This window comes from Glycine soja, chromosome 18 (genome assembly GCF_004193775.1).
Source record: "Glycine soja cultivar W05 chromosome 18, ASM419377v2, whole genome shotgun sequence".
NCBI lineage: Eukaryota > Viridiplantae > Streptophyta > Magnoliopsida > Fabales > Fabaceae > Glycine > Glycine soja.
The window spans coordinates 56,627,810-56,640,901 of NC_041019.1; the positions used below are offsets into that span (position 1 = coordinate 56,627,810).

Genomic DNA, 13,092 nt, shown 5'->3' on the forward strand with positions numbered 1-13,092 from the left:
GAATTAATATACTATTTTTTTTCTCAAGATTCTCGAGCAACAAAGATGTTTTATTCTATGGACAAGCGCAGCTTTAATAACTTGAAAGGTGCTGGCACTATGGAGGTTTAATATTGTGGTGAAAAATTGTAGTTGAAAAATATGAATATGTATGGTAAAAATAACTTGAAAGGTGCTGGCACTATGGACAATTGAAGATTAGAGAAGGCCAACAAAATTGACAAAGATGTTGATTTTCTTGTTTCAGAAACTTGGCCCCTTGTTGTCCTCTTTTGCTCACTCACCTAAATGTCAGCCTCGGTCAGAGATCCGTGGCTGCAGCTGCACTGTCACCTAAATGAATGGAGGGAAATTCTAAACGGAGTTTTACTCAATAACAAATATCATAAATATTAGGTGCTGACACATTGATTCAAAAATAAAAAAATTCTAAAAGTGTAAAAAATATCATAAATTTATAAGATTATTTTTTCATTAAATTATAATATTTAATGACTAATTTGATAATAAATTATATTTTTCAAGAATTAATTTGACATTAAAGTTTAAAAACCAATTTATCATTAAATTGTTTACAACATTAATGTGTGTCATTTTTGCACATGGACTAAATTTGTTTTCTATTTTTAAGGAATCAATTTATCACTATATTACTATTTATCCATAACAAATACAATGAATTGAAATTTTAGATATTATTGATGTTGTTCTCTAAACAGAATTGAAATTTTATTTTAATGACCCATGTTGATATTATTTAATGCAAACCTTTATTAAACTGATTGCGGAGGTTAAACTCTAATTCTAATTGCAAAAAATAATATAAAAAACATCTATGAAAAGTTTTTCTTATAAATTAGTTCTTAAGAGCACCTCAACGCAGGTTGCTCTTGTGATGTGAACAATAAAAACAGTGCACCAAAGAATTGGAGAGAAACTAAAAAAAGGACCCAAGCCTGCTTTGGGCTACAAAGCACCGGGTGCTCTTCAATTTTGGTGGGACCATGATACAAAAGCTGCATTATAATACTATTTTATTGTGTATCTCATACTGAAATGGTATATTGTCGGATTCATTTAAATTTTTTTTAGTGAATTTCTTGGTTGAAAAAAAATTGATTGAGTTATTTAAAATAAGAAACGTGATAAGACATTATAAGAAAGTGTGAAATATTATTAAAAAGTAAAAGAAAAACCTTGATGGAGTTGTTGGTTGGAGATGCTCTAAGGTGAACATTAATATTAGTCATTAATAAGAAATTTGACCACCATCATCATCATGGTGATTATTATTATTTATTATTATTCACTGAAATAAAATTGTATATTTTTTTATTTATATAATTTTACATTTATCAATCATTAGGCTGAACTTCAAATTAACATATTTAATAAACTTCATGGAAATGTAAATAAAACAAAAAAGAAAGCAATGAAAAAAAGCTTGATCTAAACAGAAGAGGCCCGATAACCTGAATTGATGCACACAAAATCACAAATACAATCAAATGAAATGGAAAATTTACAATCCATCTAAATTTGTGAAAGAATAAAAAAGAAAAGTCCATTAAGAGTGGATTAGTGCTGAGAGCTTCATATAATATGCAAGAAATGTCAGGTATAAAGGTGCATCCATTTCTGAATCTATGCTAGAGTGCCAGTGCAGCATTTTCAGTGAATTCCCAGTTCAGAACAAAGTGATTTCAAAGCAGATTCTTCCAACAAGCTGAAAGCGGTAACTCCATAGTAGGAGTGGTACAGGTCTGGATACTCTCCAGGGAATTTTCCGAAACCACCATACTGGTGAAAACAAGCACCAAAACATGAGTTCCAAAACTAGTACATTTGCTGATATCACATAAATTGTCTCCCCCCTTCAGCTAGGAGAAAAAAATCTAATGCCCTTGAGGTGGTTCTAAATATAATATTTCAAGCCTACAACTACAACACAATGAATGGAAAACAGACTGATAGGTATTGTACCTTATATTGACAAGAAAGCAAAAATCCACGTAGAGCCTTACTGTCAACAAATTTGCAGCCCCCTAGAATCCTTAAAACGGCTCCAATCCTAACAAACATATGATGCTTGTCAAGGCTTTGACAACTAGCAAATAATGGAATACCATAAAAATTGATCAAGGCTCCATACTGTGCTTACCAAAATGCATAACATGTATCACTGGATTTATTTGGTCTACCTTGAAAACCCCCATCAGTTCCCTGCCTCTGAAAAGGATGAAAGAATTAGTGAATCTTGATCTACGGGAAAACAATTCAAGCACTTAAATTTAACCAAGTTTTAAGTGTTCACTGATCAATAAAGAAAAATATTCAAGCCATTATTTGAAAGGCATTTGAGAATAAACAGCTCTTGAAAATGACCTTTGGTGCAATATAATTTACAAACTAATACATCTAATCAGCTAATATTGTAAGAGTTCAAATGTACAAACCTGCAAGATCCAGTCCAGCAGCAATGGTGCATCTATCAAAGAAGATGAAGCACAACTTGAGAGAATATTATCTCCAATGAATCCCATTAATCGGAGAGATGCAATAGCACAATAAGTTGCACCTCCTGTGACACTAAAAAAAGTAATGTTGATAAATATCATTTAAGAATTAATAAACATTAAAAGATGGATGAAGATCACCTTTCAAGATGCATGCACAGGACATAAAAACCAACAGGCATGAGCCAGAATCATTATATTCATAGAACATAAAATTTAAATTGTTGGGGCTTGAGCAGAATGTTATCATTGTGCCTGTTTGTTACGAACATGAATCCTGGGGTGCGTGAGGAGAGGCCCAAAAGACAGACCAAGACACCAGCCCATTTAAAGGATTACGTCTAGGATAATATTAGTACTCATGCAACCTTTATTATACGTAGAGCAAATTAAGTCTGGTATTACTCTTACATTCTAGAAACTACTGGGTAAAGCTGCTGGGTAGTGGTTGTCGGGATATTTGGTGATGTTGAGGTCGAGGGTGGGTCGAGGCGAATGTGGAAGTAACTGCTAGTGGTATCGGATTGGACGAGGCGCCGGAGTTGGGAAGGTGAGATGTGGTCAAGATTCTGGGCACGTGCCCCACTGAGCTCAATGAGCTTTCCGCCATATATGAATTTCATAGTGAGGGTGGAATAATCAGTTAGGATAGGGCCTAACGATTTCAACCATTGGACGCCTAATACCACCTCAGCGCCGCACTGAGGTAGAACGTGAAAATCGACAATGAATGGTTGCGCCTGAATGATCACGGTGACTGCCGGACATAGCTGATGACAGTGAAGCTCGTCCCCATTACCCACGGTCACCCGCAGAGTAGTAGCCGTCGTAGACAAACCAAGGGATGTAACCAAAGCTTGGTGGAGGAAGTTGTGTGTGCTTCCTCCATCAATCAATATGCACACACCACGATTACCAATAAAGCCATTGACTCGTAAGGTCTCGGGAGCTAAGTGACCCGACAGGGCATGGAGGCTTATCTGAGCGGAGGAGGTGTCGGAAGGCGTTTCGTCGTCGGGAAATGGGGAAAGGGTAGGTTGGCCGGTATCTTGGAAAGGCTCATCGTCTTCGGTCACGAAGAGAAACAGGGTTGAGGCACACTTGTCTCCGCGAGAGAATTTCTCATCGCAATTAAAACACAATCCCTTTTCTCTTCGAAGGGCAAGCTTTGCGGGGGAGAGGCGTTTGAAGGGTATTGAGGACGTAGGTGTTTTTGGTGACTGGGAAAGGAGGGGTGGAAGGGTAGGGGTAGGGCTAGGTCGAGAGGGAGCAGGGGCCGGAGATGGCCGAGGGTGTTGAGGTCGGCCGAGGGAGCAGGGGCCGGAGACGGCCGAGGGTATTGAGTAGCCTGTGTCAAGGAGTGGGGTTGTAGCGCTTGAACTTCACGGCGAATCGCCGGAGATAAGCCAGAAATAAAACAACTTAGCAAGAATGGTGCCGGGAGACCGAGAATCCGATTTGCGAGGCTTTCGAACTCCGAGAGATACTCCTGAACAGAAGAACGTTGAGTGAGTTTACAGAGCAAACCTGTGGGGTCCTTGTACGTGGAAGAGGAGAAGCGTGTGTGCAAGGCGTGGAGAAACGCAGGCCATGAAGTGAGTTGGCCATTGCGATGCATCCATTGGAACCAAGCCAGTGCCGCGCCTTCCATGTAGAAGGAGGCAATGGTGAGGCGTTCCTGGTCTGGGGTGGAGTGGTATTCAAAAAACTGCGTAATCTTGAATATCCACCCTGTAGGGTCTGAACCATCGAAGCGGGATACCTCCAGTTTCAGACGAGGAAAGGTGTCGGACGGTGACTGCGGTGAGTGGTTAGAGGAAGAAGATGGTGGTGTGCATGGAACGGAATGAGATGTCTCGAGGTGGGTCATGCGGTTAAGGAGGTCATCTATCTTACAAGACATGGACAGCTGCGATGCCATGAGCTTGGCCACTGCTTCCTCCAAGCGATCTGTAACCGCCTTTGAACTAGTGTTGTCGGCCATGGATGAAAGCACCAATGAAAGTACCAATGTCTGTAACATTGGTGCTTTCACACTCCTCCACCGCAAGCTACTCAAGGCTCAGACACGTATGAAAACCTTTGCTGATAATCCCCGTCGTGACTCTGACTTCACAGTAGGCACTTGGGTCATGGTGAAACTTCGTCCCCATCGTCAGATCATTGCTTCCGGGACCTCGAATTCCAAGCTCTCTAAACGCTACTACGGCCCATTTAAGATCATCGAAAGATTGGGCCCAGTAGCATATAAGCTGCAACTTCCAGCCCACTCCCGTATCCATCCGGTGTTCCACGTATCTCTTCTGAAGCCCTATGTTGAATCTTCAGACCCACCCACACATGCTGAACTCCCTCCTTCAGCAGTTGACAACCACCCAGTGGTCTCCCCATTAGCCATTCTGGCCCATAAGACTATTCCATCTGAATCTGGCCCCAACACATGGTCCTCGTCCAGTGGGAGGGACTCCACCCTGATGAAGCCTCTTGGGAGGACTGGGCTACCCTCAAGGATATTCACCACCTTGAGAAATGCAAAATTGGGGATCTGAGATCAGAGAAAGCCATGACTTACATACAAGCTTGAAACGAATAACAGATCTCACCGACAATCTCAGCAGAATCAGCTCTATCAATGCGATAGGGAGAGAGATTGTTCGTCGTCATGACAATGTTTCAATGTTCGTTCTTTACTCTGAGCTCTCATGTCCCAACAACAACGTGCTCGGTGCGGTGGAAGTGAAATTTTGTGAAATCTGGGTTGGAGTTTTGTTAGTACTTGGTTTTCGAGGCCCAAGTTACCTCCTCTGAAAAGAAAGGAAAAGGGAGAGAGAAAAGCTTTTACTGAATATTTCTTCTTATCATTTAACGTAAACTTGTTACATATATATGGTTGCTGCTTAGGAGACAAGGGTCCGACAACCCAAACAGAAAAGAGCAAAATATCCCGACAACCACTACCCAGCAGCTTTACCCAGCAGCTTTACCCAGTAGAATGTAAGAGTAATACCAGACTTAATTTGCTTTACGTATAATAAAGGTTGCATGAGTACTAATATTATCCTAGACGTAATCCTTTAAATGGGCTGGTGTCTTGGTCTGTCTTTTGGGCCTTTCCTCACGCACTCCAGGATTCATGTTTGTAACACTGTTACGTAACTGGCCAATAAGAACCACAACAAGCCTACAAGTATTAAACTGGCCATCATAAGGATACAGGATAACAATCAACTGGTTGGTTGACAAGGATATCAGACTGACAAAGTCACTCCTACTATGTCAATACTCGAGTGTAAACAAAATCATGATAGTAGTTATTAGAATCATATGATTTGTGATTCGAATTGCACAATTTGATATGATTTGTTGGTTTCCAGTGATTTATAATCATATCATGTACAAATGACTATGAATCTTATGATATATGAATGAATCAAAGTGATTGCTTATCATGATTATAAATTACATGATTCAATGACTCATTATTTCTAAACTTATTACTTTTCTTTCACCTTTTCATAAAACAAACGGAAAAGTCAAATACACTTCAATTGTTAAATAAAAGAAACTAAAAAAGCACCACTAAACACATCCTGTTTGATTATTCAGAAGTTCTATTTTCATTCTTATGAACTAAAGGGTTTCACATTGCCACTCATGCACTCACTCATTCTATTTTTATCCACTGTATTTGGTTGTATCATTGCTCTGTTTTCAATTATAAAATAGAGGCTTCACACACTCAGTTATTACTCATGGTTTTGTTTTGTGAGGCTTTTGGTAATATTCCAGTTAAAAATTATTACATTAAGCACTAGTTAAGAAGGCACTCCACAATCAATATTTTAATGAAAGATACTCTCAAACGTCAAAAACAATCTGTCGAGCCAATCGAAGGGGAAGAGTTAAAACTTTTACACTCTCGGAATTTCATGAAGCAATTTTATATCTCATGAAAAATATCTTCTAAAAGGAAAAAAAATCTCCTTTTTAGATTGTATCAGCATTAGCTCCTAGATTTCAACGTCCTACCAACCAAGAGCAATTTAAACATTGTATCAAACAAATCTATCATGTGATGGACAATAGCATAAAAACACTTCAGGCAAAAGATTCCAATAACTTGATGTGACTAACAGCACTACAATAACCCCTCCCACAAGACAGAATCACATCTAAACTGTGATAAATGATTGTTTCAACCCACCATGAGATTCTGCACCAGGAACTAATCCAAAGCCACCATCGTAAGACTAGAAAAAATAGAAAAGAAAAATACATATCAATTTCATTCATGTACACACACATTTTCAGCAAACATGTATGTCCAGAATATAGTAGAATCCTGAGATAATTCTCTTATCCTGTCACCAGTTAATGCACTAGCTTCACATACCTGGCAACGTAATATGTAATCCTTGGTTTTCTCCTTGTCCATGCCACTCCAGTTATCCAACATGAAACAGATGGTAGCTGATACAATCAATTAGTTAAAAAGATATAATATATCCAGGATTATTAATCAACTAAATAGCTATTAACTAGCATCATCATTTCATGTATTTATTTCTCTTACCTGCACAATACACAAACCTAAGATCTGTTTCGCCTCCAGTATGAATAGAAATGAAACTGTCAACATAGATCAGAAAGTTAAGGAATAAGAAGTAATTTCACTTAAGCATATCATTAGCGGCGTAAGTCTTGACATAAACCTGGGGAACAATATACCACAAAAATGAAAAATGGCTGTGAATTTACTAATTTAATTTCACCACTGCACAAGTATAAAAGCCACAGCTGTAATCCAAGTTTCAAACCATACCTTCCATCAGGCTGTTGAAGGTTCCTCATAGAAGTCACAATTGTTTCAGAATCAAGATTGGACAATTCATAACCAACAATTTTCAATATGGAAATGGCGCAATAAGTACTTGCCAAGTGACTGTTGTTGTGAATCAAAACCTTCAAAATTAGGAAGAAAAATCCAACATAGAGAAATCACGATCCTCCAAGGCTCCATCAACAGAAAAAAAAAAAGTTTAGCACTTTAAAATTTCAAACATTTTCCATACCCCATTCTCATCTGGAGGAAACTGCGAAGTTTTGGACCCATGAAAGCCATAGAATTGTCCTGCAGCAAAACCCTTCAAATGGGTCAGTCAAAAATCAAATTTTGGAGATCAAATCGAGCCAACAAGTGCATTTGCATACATACCATCATTGAGATCAGCCTTGGCACCAGGGTGAGCTTGGAAAGACAAAACCCAACTGATAACAGCATCCTTCGCGACCTTAAATCACACAAACAGAACAAGAAAAACATGAGATTACAGATGAATAAGGAACATGGTAACAATAGTAATGGCATAGGTAAAGCAAAAACTAGGAATAGGATGATCGTGTGTACTTTGTGGAGTGAGTTGAGAATGTCAAGTCCAGAGATGACAAAGTAAGCGAGGGTGAGATGGTTGATCTCTTGGGACTCGTACGGAGATGGGAGCATATAGTACATTAACTCGAGAAACCTGACATGAGCATCTTTCTCCATAATCTCGCAGCCACGACACTCTTCTTCTGTGGAATTCATCACTACTGCTGATCCTCAAATTCACTAGTGAGAAATCAGAATCAGAAATATAACATTAAGTTTGAGCAATGCTTGTTAACAGTTTGGTGAATATTCATTTTTAAATTATGGCTTTAGGTCAGTGAATAACAAAAGAAAATAATTTATCCTATAAACATGAAGCTTCTAAGCAAGGAATGGCAAAAAAATATAATTTTTTCAGTGCTCCTTCTTTTCTGTTGGAAAGTGCATTTTATAGGTTATCATTTTTTTTAATCTTTATCTGTATATTTAAATTTTAAATCGTTTATTTATTTTACTTTAAAATAATTATATCAGAATTGAAATCAATTAATATAAATTTAAAATATAATATAATTTATATATTATATTTTAATTACAGTATAATTTATAAATTTTAAAGTATTTATTATTATGAATTATTATAATTATATATAGATAAATATTTATCCTGTGAAAACATAAATCAACTTGGGTTGGCTCCGAACTCCAATACCTTGGTTGCAGACCCTTACACTATACTAGTATCGTGTAGTTTTATCGAGCAGGTGGTGTGCACACTTCAAACCCATGAAACGCAACAAAGCGACGGTCTTGACATTCGCTGAGAAATGCAAGGTTCTGCCTCTCTTCCTCTTCAAATTTCATACCTTCCTTCTCAGAAACTTATTCATTTTCTGCATCATTTCAACCCATATATGTTGCCTTGTTATGCATGCAGAATATATTGGCATCAAACTGGCAAGGTTCCCTTAATACTATCAAAGCTGATGCCAAAGGAAGGTACCCATTTCCCCCTTTTTCTTTTGCTTGGAAAAATTAACATGTATAAAGTTCTCTCTCTTATGTGACAAAAATTATGTGGTGTGATGATCCGGTTGCAGTATTAGTACTTTGCTAATGGGTCTTTGTTGTTTTTGCATGATTTCAATAGCAAGGGGAATATCCATACATCTAAGATTAAGTACATAGTCAGAAGGGGGCAGCCATACCTTTGGGTGCCAGAAAACGATTTGCATAATGTGGTATGTTGCTTCTTTTCCCTGAAATGTAGAAAGAACTTATTAGAAGAAGAAATGTAGAAGGCTACCATATAGTGGATGAAATCCTTTTTTATTTTTTGGTTTTCATTATTCCATTACTAATGTTTATTTGTGCTTATGAGAATGAGATTAGATGTGCTAGCAAATCATCTGAATATTTTGTTTAGTTGCAAGGATGACACATTTGATTTTTGTTGTATGCAGAACACTATCATTGATGAGCGTGGTTCATTTGCTGTGACCAGCCCCTATCCAGGTCCACTAGGAATCTTATTGAAATCATTGAAAAAGGTTGTGCATGGAATATATATGTTTTCTTTTGAAACTACAATATTATCCTGTATAAGAAATTTTTTACACCCTAGCTTGATTCACTGTAAAAAGCAATAATAAAGGGTTTTGTCCTAATGGAGCCTGCTTGCAGTTTCTCATATAATTAGAAGAAATGCAGGTATAAGCTAATCGGTTGATTTATTCCCATGCTGCAGTTACCAGCACGGATTGCTTTATCTGGGGATGTTCTTCCTCTTAAAGAAGATAAGGTAATGCCACACCAATTTTGTATATTCTTGCCCTTTATCATTTCAAATTTGCTAATATAATTTACCAAAATAATGCCAGTCCTTTTTAACTGAAAATCCCTAAATTAGTTTTAGCATTGTAGCTTTTTAAAAAATAAATGGATCCAATCATCCAATACCAAAATGCTGATGCAAAATGTTACTTCCTCTTTTTTTCCTACATCTCTGTTTAAAATGTAAGCATTAGAGTCCTACTTAGTATCCTACAGCCAGGTATGGTAAATATTATGAAAGGTGGCTTATCATAATATTAGCAAGTGACAACATGCATATTGCTGTAGAGTTGTTCTAGATTTTTACTCAAGTTGTTGATCTTTGTGTAGGCTAAGTCTCTTGCAGAAAAACTTCAGGAAGTCATGCTATCTGAGAAAAAAGCAATCAAAGAGTTCACTTACACTGTTTCTGGTGTACTAAGTTCTAGTGCTAGTAGCAGCACATCACGAAGTGATAATCTCCAGGATCTATTGGGAGACAATGAAAGATACACAATATATAGATTTAAAACGAGGTAAGAACTTGTATGTTTAAATCTGTCTTAAATCTTGACCCCAAAAACATCGATATCTTGAATTGTTATTTCACTAAATGAAGGCAAAGCTCATATCTTGTTCTAGCATCTAGGTTGACTCTTGCACCAATTCTGAACAGTTGTCCGTGTACAAGTTCACCATGTGAGATATCAAATTGTTACAGAACATATACACACACTCATGATGGGAGGGAGAATGAGTATAATCACTGTTTTGTTTCCTTCTGTGAAGCTTTTGATTTTACAAATTTTAAGCTGATAAAGTTTTGGTGAATTGGCAATACTTGGTTTTGAGTCTTATGACACTCAAGTAATGGTTACTGTGAAGAGATTAGAATATAAAACCCTGTAAAAGGGTCTAATATGTCGCATTGGATGATTGGCCATGATCTTGTTCTCTGTGCATCTGCTAACAGGGCTTTTACAGAAGTCATTTATTTAGAAAGTCTTCCTGAGTTAATCTTGAGAAAATTTTTCTCATCCTGTGTTCGGTAGAGTATGATGAGGACCATCATTAAACTACAAAAGAAGTTAGAAAATCTTATTTCTGGGAGTTGGGTTTTTAAGGGGAAGGGAAGAGGGGGAAATATTTTATTTTTAAATTAAGTGAATTATATATGTTTATAAATATAAACAAAAAATTAATACAGTAAATTGTCATTAATCTGTCTTTTTTTTCTCTTATTTTAAAAAATATCAAATTCTAAAATATTCATTTGAAATAAAAATTCGTCCTCCCCTCCAAAACCTAACTTCCAAACATACCCCTAAATCTCTGTTGCATCTAATCTAAGAGTTTAATGCATAGATCTTGCACATTTGTTGATGGCCTTGGAGGCACTTTTGATGTGGATGTTGAAGATTTGGAAACATCCAGAGCTGATCCATTAGGTAAATACCTGGTTTGAAAATGCATAAAAGTAGTGTCTCTTACTTGTGTAACTAAAGATTCACATGTCTTGTATGTTTAGCACCATTTTCAGCGAAGATTGTTGATGGGATTAACCAAAGTGAGGCTAGACGTACGGCACTCATGCTTTTTTGTTTTGTTTACAAGGATGCTAATGCAAAGGTAACTTACTGACCTTGATTATTCTTTAGTTTATAATAGCCCAATTCTTCAGTTGATCAATTGTAATCTTCTTGATTACACATGTGGTTACAACTTACAAGATACTAATAATTTTTGGAGAATGGAAAACTGTAAAGCATTTTAGAAGCAGAAAAATAAGCAGGTTACCTGATTTTCTTATAAAATTTAAAAACTTATAGATTGGATATCTTCGTACCACAGGGTCAAGATATGTGAATGTGTGATGTATGTCTATTCTTCTTGACTCTTATGGTAGAACTTCTATTGTTTCTTTTGGTTTCTTGGTTTTGTTCCGTGCTCCTTTGATGAACTCTAAATTATGTTATCTGTGAATCAAACATATCTTAACTGCATTAAATTAACCTTCCCCTTGCATATGCAAAGAGACTATTTCCGAATTCAAGCCCATGACCAGCCTATCACCAAGGCACAACTTTACTGTTGCACCAAGGTTCACCCTCAATCTTAACAACATTAAATTGAAATCATGAAATAGTATCAACTATAAGCTTGTCTGATGACAAAGTTGATAGTGCTTACACATGTAGAGCCTATGTCTTACCATACCTTAGCAATTCCTCTATTTTTCTGTTCTTGTAGTATAATTTTAATAACTAACGAATTCACCACTGGTGTTGTACTAAGGATGCATATATTACATCCATTGATCGCAAGGGATTTGATGTCCTGGCAAAAGTTAGCAGTCCAGTTTTGAAGGATGGTATTGATGGCTACCAATGGAAAGAATTCAGGTTCATGTTCAAGGAGGAGGCAAATGATGTTGAAATGTTCTGTAGTCAACTAGTCGAAATGGAAGAGGAGGTCATCAATAAGGTTTCAACCTCTAGTGGACTAAAATAGAAATGATAATGACCTTGGTCGGATCTATTTTTTTGTATAATTTTTTTTATCAGCTATAGATATGGCAGCTACTCCTGCAAGAGACTGCACATCTTGACATGTATCATTAGATTTGTTTTTTAATCTTGTACTTTCTATAGTTTTCTTGATCAGTTATTACGGTACAAGGCCGTCACTTATGGTATAATGCAGTTTCAACTTTTAATTTTACCTTTGGTCCAATACATGCTTGGCTTGTTAACTACTCTTTTACAAACTTGATAAGCTGATTTAGATTTATTCATGAGCACATCTTGATGGATTGGTCAGGATTTTAAAAACTGCAGCTCATGTTTTCAGAAATTCTAGTTGTGTAATTGTAACCAAAGATTTTTTTTTTAAGTCCTGACAACCTCGTATAGATAGACCCTTTGTATTACATAGACACATTTTATCATTTGTAAATATTTTTATCACAAATTGATCTTCATTAATCAATTGAAATAGTATTTCAGTATATATATATATATATATGTTATAGACACATTTTAATGCATGCTTTTTATAATGCAATAAACAAAAATAAATTGACCCAACATAAGAAAAGAACACAATTTTACAAAATGACAAAAATATCCACAACTTAAGGACCAATGTCATTGTCCTTTCTCAACAACCACAAGGTAATTAAAAGGCCATCTCTTCCGAATTTCAAAAACAAGAATGAGAGTCTTTACACTCCTCTCGTTGGAGGTACTTGCTTCACAATTCACACCACATCTAGTGCAGTACTAATTGCTCTTTTTCCTTCTTTAAATGGCTTCCAACATTCTCTTTTCTATAATCTCCGCCTTTTCAAATGCGAAACCAAATGGGTATCTATGAATTTGTTTTCCCAAATAT

The 13,092-nt window shown here is 36.5% G+C and overlaps 3 protein-coding genes across 6 annotated transcripts; 1 reads left to right on the top strand and 2 right to left on the bottom strand.

Annotated features, from left to right (window-relative positions):
- Nucleotides 1–1,429: 1,429 nt before the first annotated feature.
- On the bottom strand, nt 1,430–8,235 carry LOC114395254 (geranylgeranyl transferase type-1 subunit beta-like). Of its 2 annotated transcripts, XM_028356980.1 has the most exons (11): nt 7,924–8,233; nt 7,732–7,807; nt 7,589–7,647; nt 7,339–7,478; nt 7,090–7,145; nt 6,910–6,986; nt 6,721–6,766; nt 2,457–2,581; nt 2,162–2,229; nt 1,984–2,071; nt 1,430–1,800 (listed from the first exon to the last, which is right to left on the bottom strand). In XM_028356980.1, the coding sequence occupies exons 1-11, from the start codon at nt 8,101–8,103 to the stop codon at nt 1,672–1,674; spliced, it is 1,044 nt and encodes a 347-aa protein (XP_028212781.1). In that variant the 5' UTR covers nt 8,104–8,233; the 3' UTR covers nt 1,430–1,671. The 2 variants fall into 2 exon arrangements, with proteins under 2 accessions (XP_028212781.1, XP_028212782.1); XM_028356981.1 differs by lacking the exons at nt 2,457–2,581; nt 6,721–6,766 and having other exon boundaries at nt 7,924–8,235.
- Nucleotides 2,596–6,714, bottom strand: LOC114395257. Its single transcript, XM_028356985.1, has 2 exons — nt 6,094–6,714; nt 2,596–4,999 (listed from the first exon to the last, which is right to left on the bottom strand). Exon 2 carries the CDS (start codon nt 4,537–4,539, stop codon nt 3,589–3,591), a length of 951 nt encoding a protein of 316 aa, XP_028212786.1. The 5' UTR covers nt 4,540–4,999; nt 6,094–6,714; the 3' UTR covers nt 2,596–3,588.
- A 334-nt stretch (nt 8,236–8,569) lies between the features above and the next one.
- LOC114395258 lies at nt 8,570–12,432 on the top strand. Of its 3 annotated transcripts, none has more exons than XM_028356986.1 (9): nt 8,570–8,721; nt 8,825–8,886; nt 9,038–9,128; nt 9,351–9,437; nt 9,635–9,688; nt 10,051–10,235; nt 11,065–11,147; nt 11,228–11,328; nt 11,995–12,432. In XM_028356986.1, exons 1-9 carry the CDS (start codon nt 8,674–8,676, stop codon nt 12,208–12,210), a joined length of 927 nt encoding a protein of 308 aa, XP_028212787.1. In that variant the 5' UTR covers nt 8,570–8,673; the 3' UTR covers nt 12,211–12,432. The 3 variants fall into 3 exon arrangements, with proteins under 3 accessions (XP_028212787.1, XP_028212788.1, XP_028212789.1); XM_028356987.1 differs by having other exon boundaries at nt 11,240–11,328; XM_028356988.1 differs by lacking the exon at nt 11,995–12,432 and adding an exon at nt 11,734–11,972.
- The last annotated feature ends 660 nt before the right edge of the window (nt 12,433–13,092 follow it).

Bases quoted from the DNA above. Each gene is read 5' to 3' on its own strand.
- LOC114395257 (XM_028356985.1), bottom strand. From the start codon at position 4,539: ATGTTACAGACATTGGTACTTTCATTGGTGCTTTCATCCATGGCCGAC.
- LOC114395254 (XM_028356980.1), bottom strand. From the start codon at position 8,103: ATGAATTCCACAGAAGAAGAGTGTCGTGGCTGCGAGATTATGGAGAAA. The intron at 7,808-7,923 runs GTACACACGATC...GTGTGATTTAAG, and splicing joins TTCTCAACTCACTCCACAAA to GTCGCGAAGGATGCTGTTAT. The intron at 7,479-7,588 runs GTATGGAAAATG...CTAATTTTGAAG, and splicing joins TTCCTCCAGATGAGAATGGG to GTTTTGATTCACAACAACAG.
- LOC114395258 (XM_028356986.1), top strand. From the start codon at position 8,674: ATGAAACGCAACAAAGCGACGGTCTTGACATTCGCTGAGAAATGCAAG. The intron at 8,722-8,824 runs GTTCTGCCTCTC...TTATGCATGCAG, and splicing joins CATTCGCTGAGAAATGCAAG to AATATATTGGCATCAAACTG. The intron at 11,148-11,227 runs GTAAATACCTGG...TTGTATGTTTAG, and splicing joins ATCCAGAGCTGATCCATTAG to CACCATTTTCAGCGAAGATT.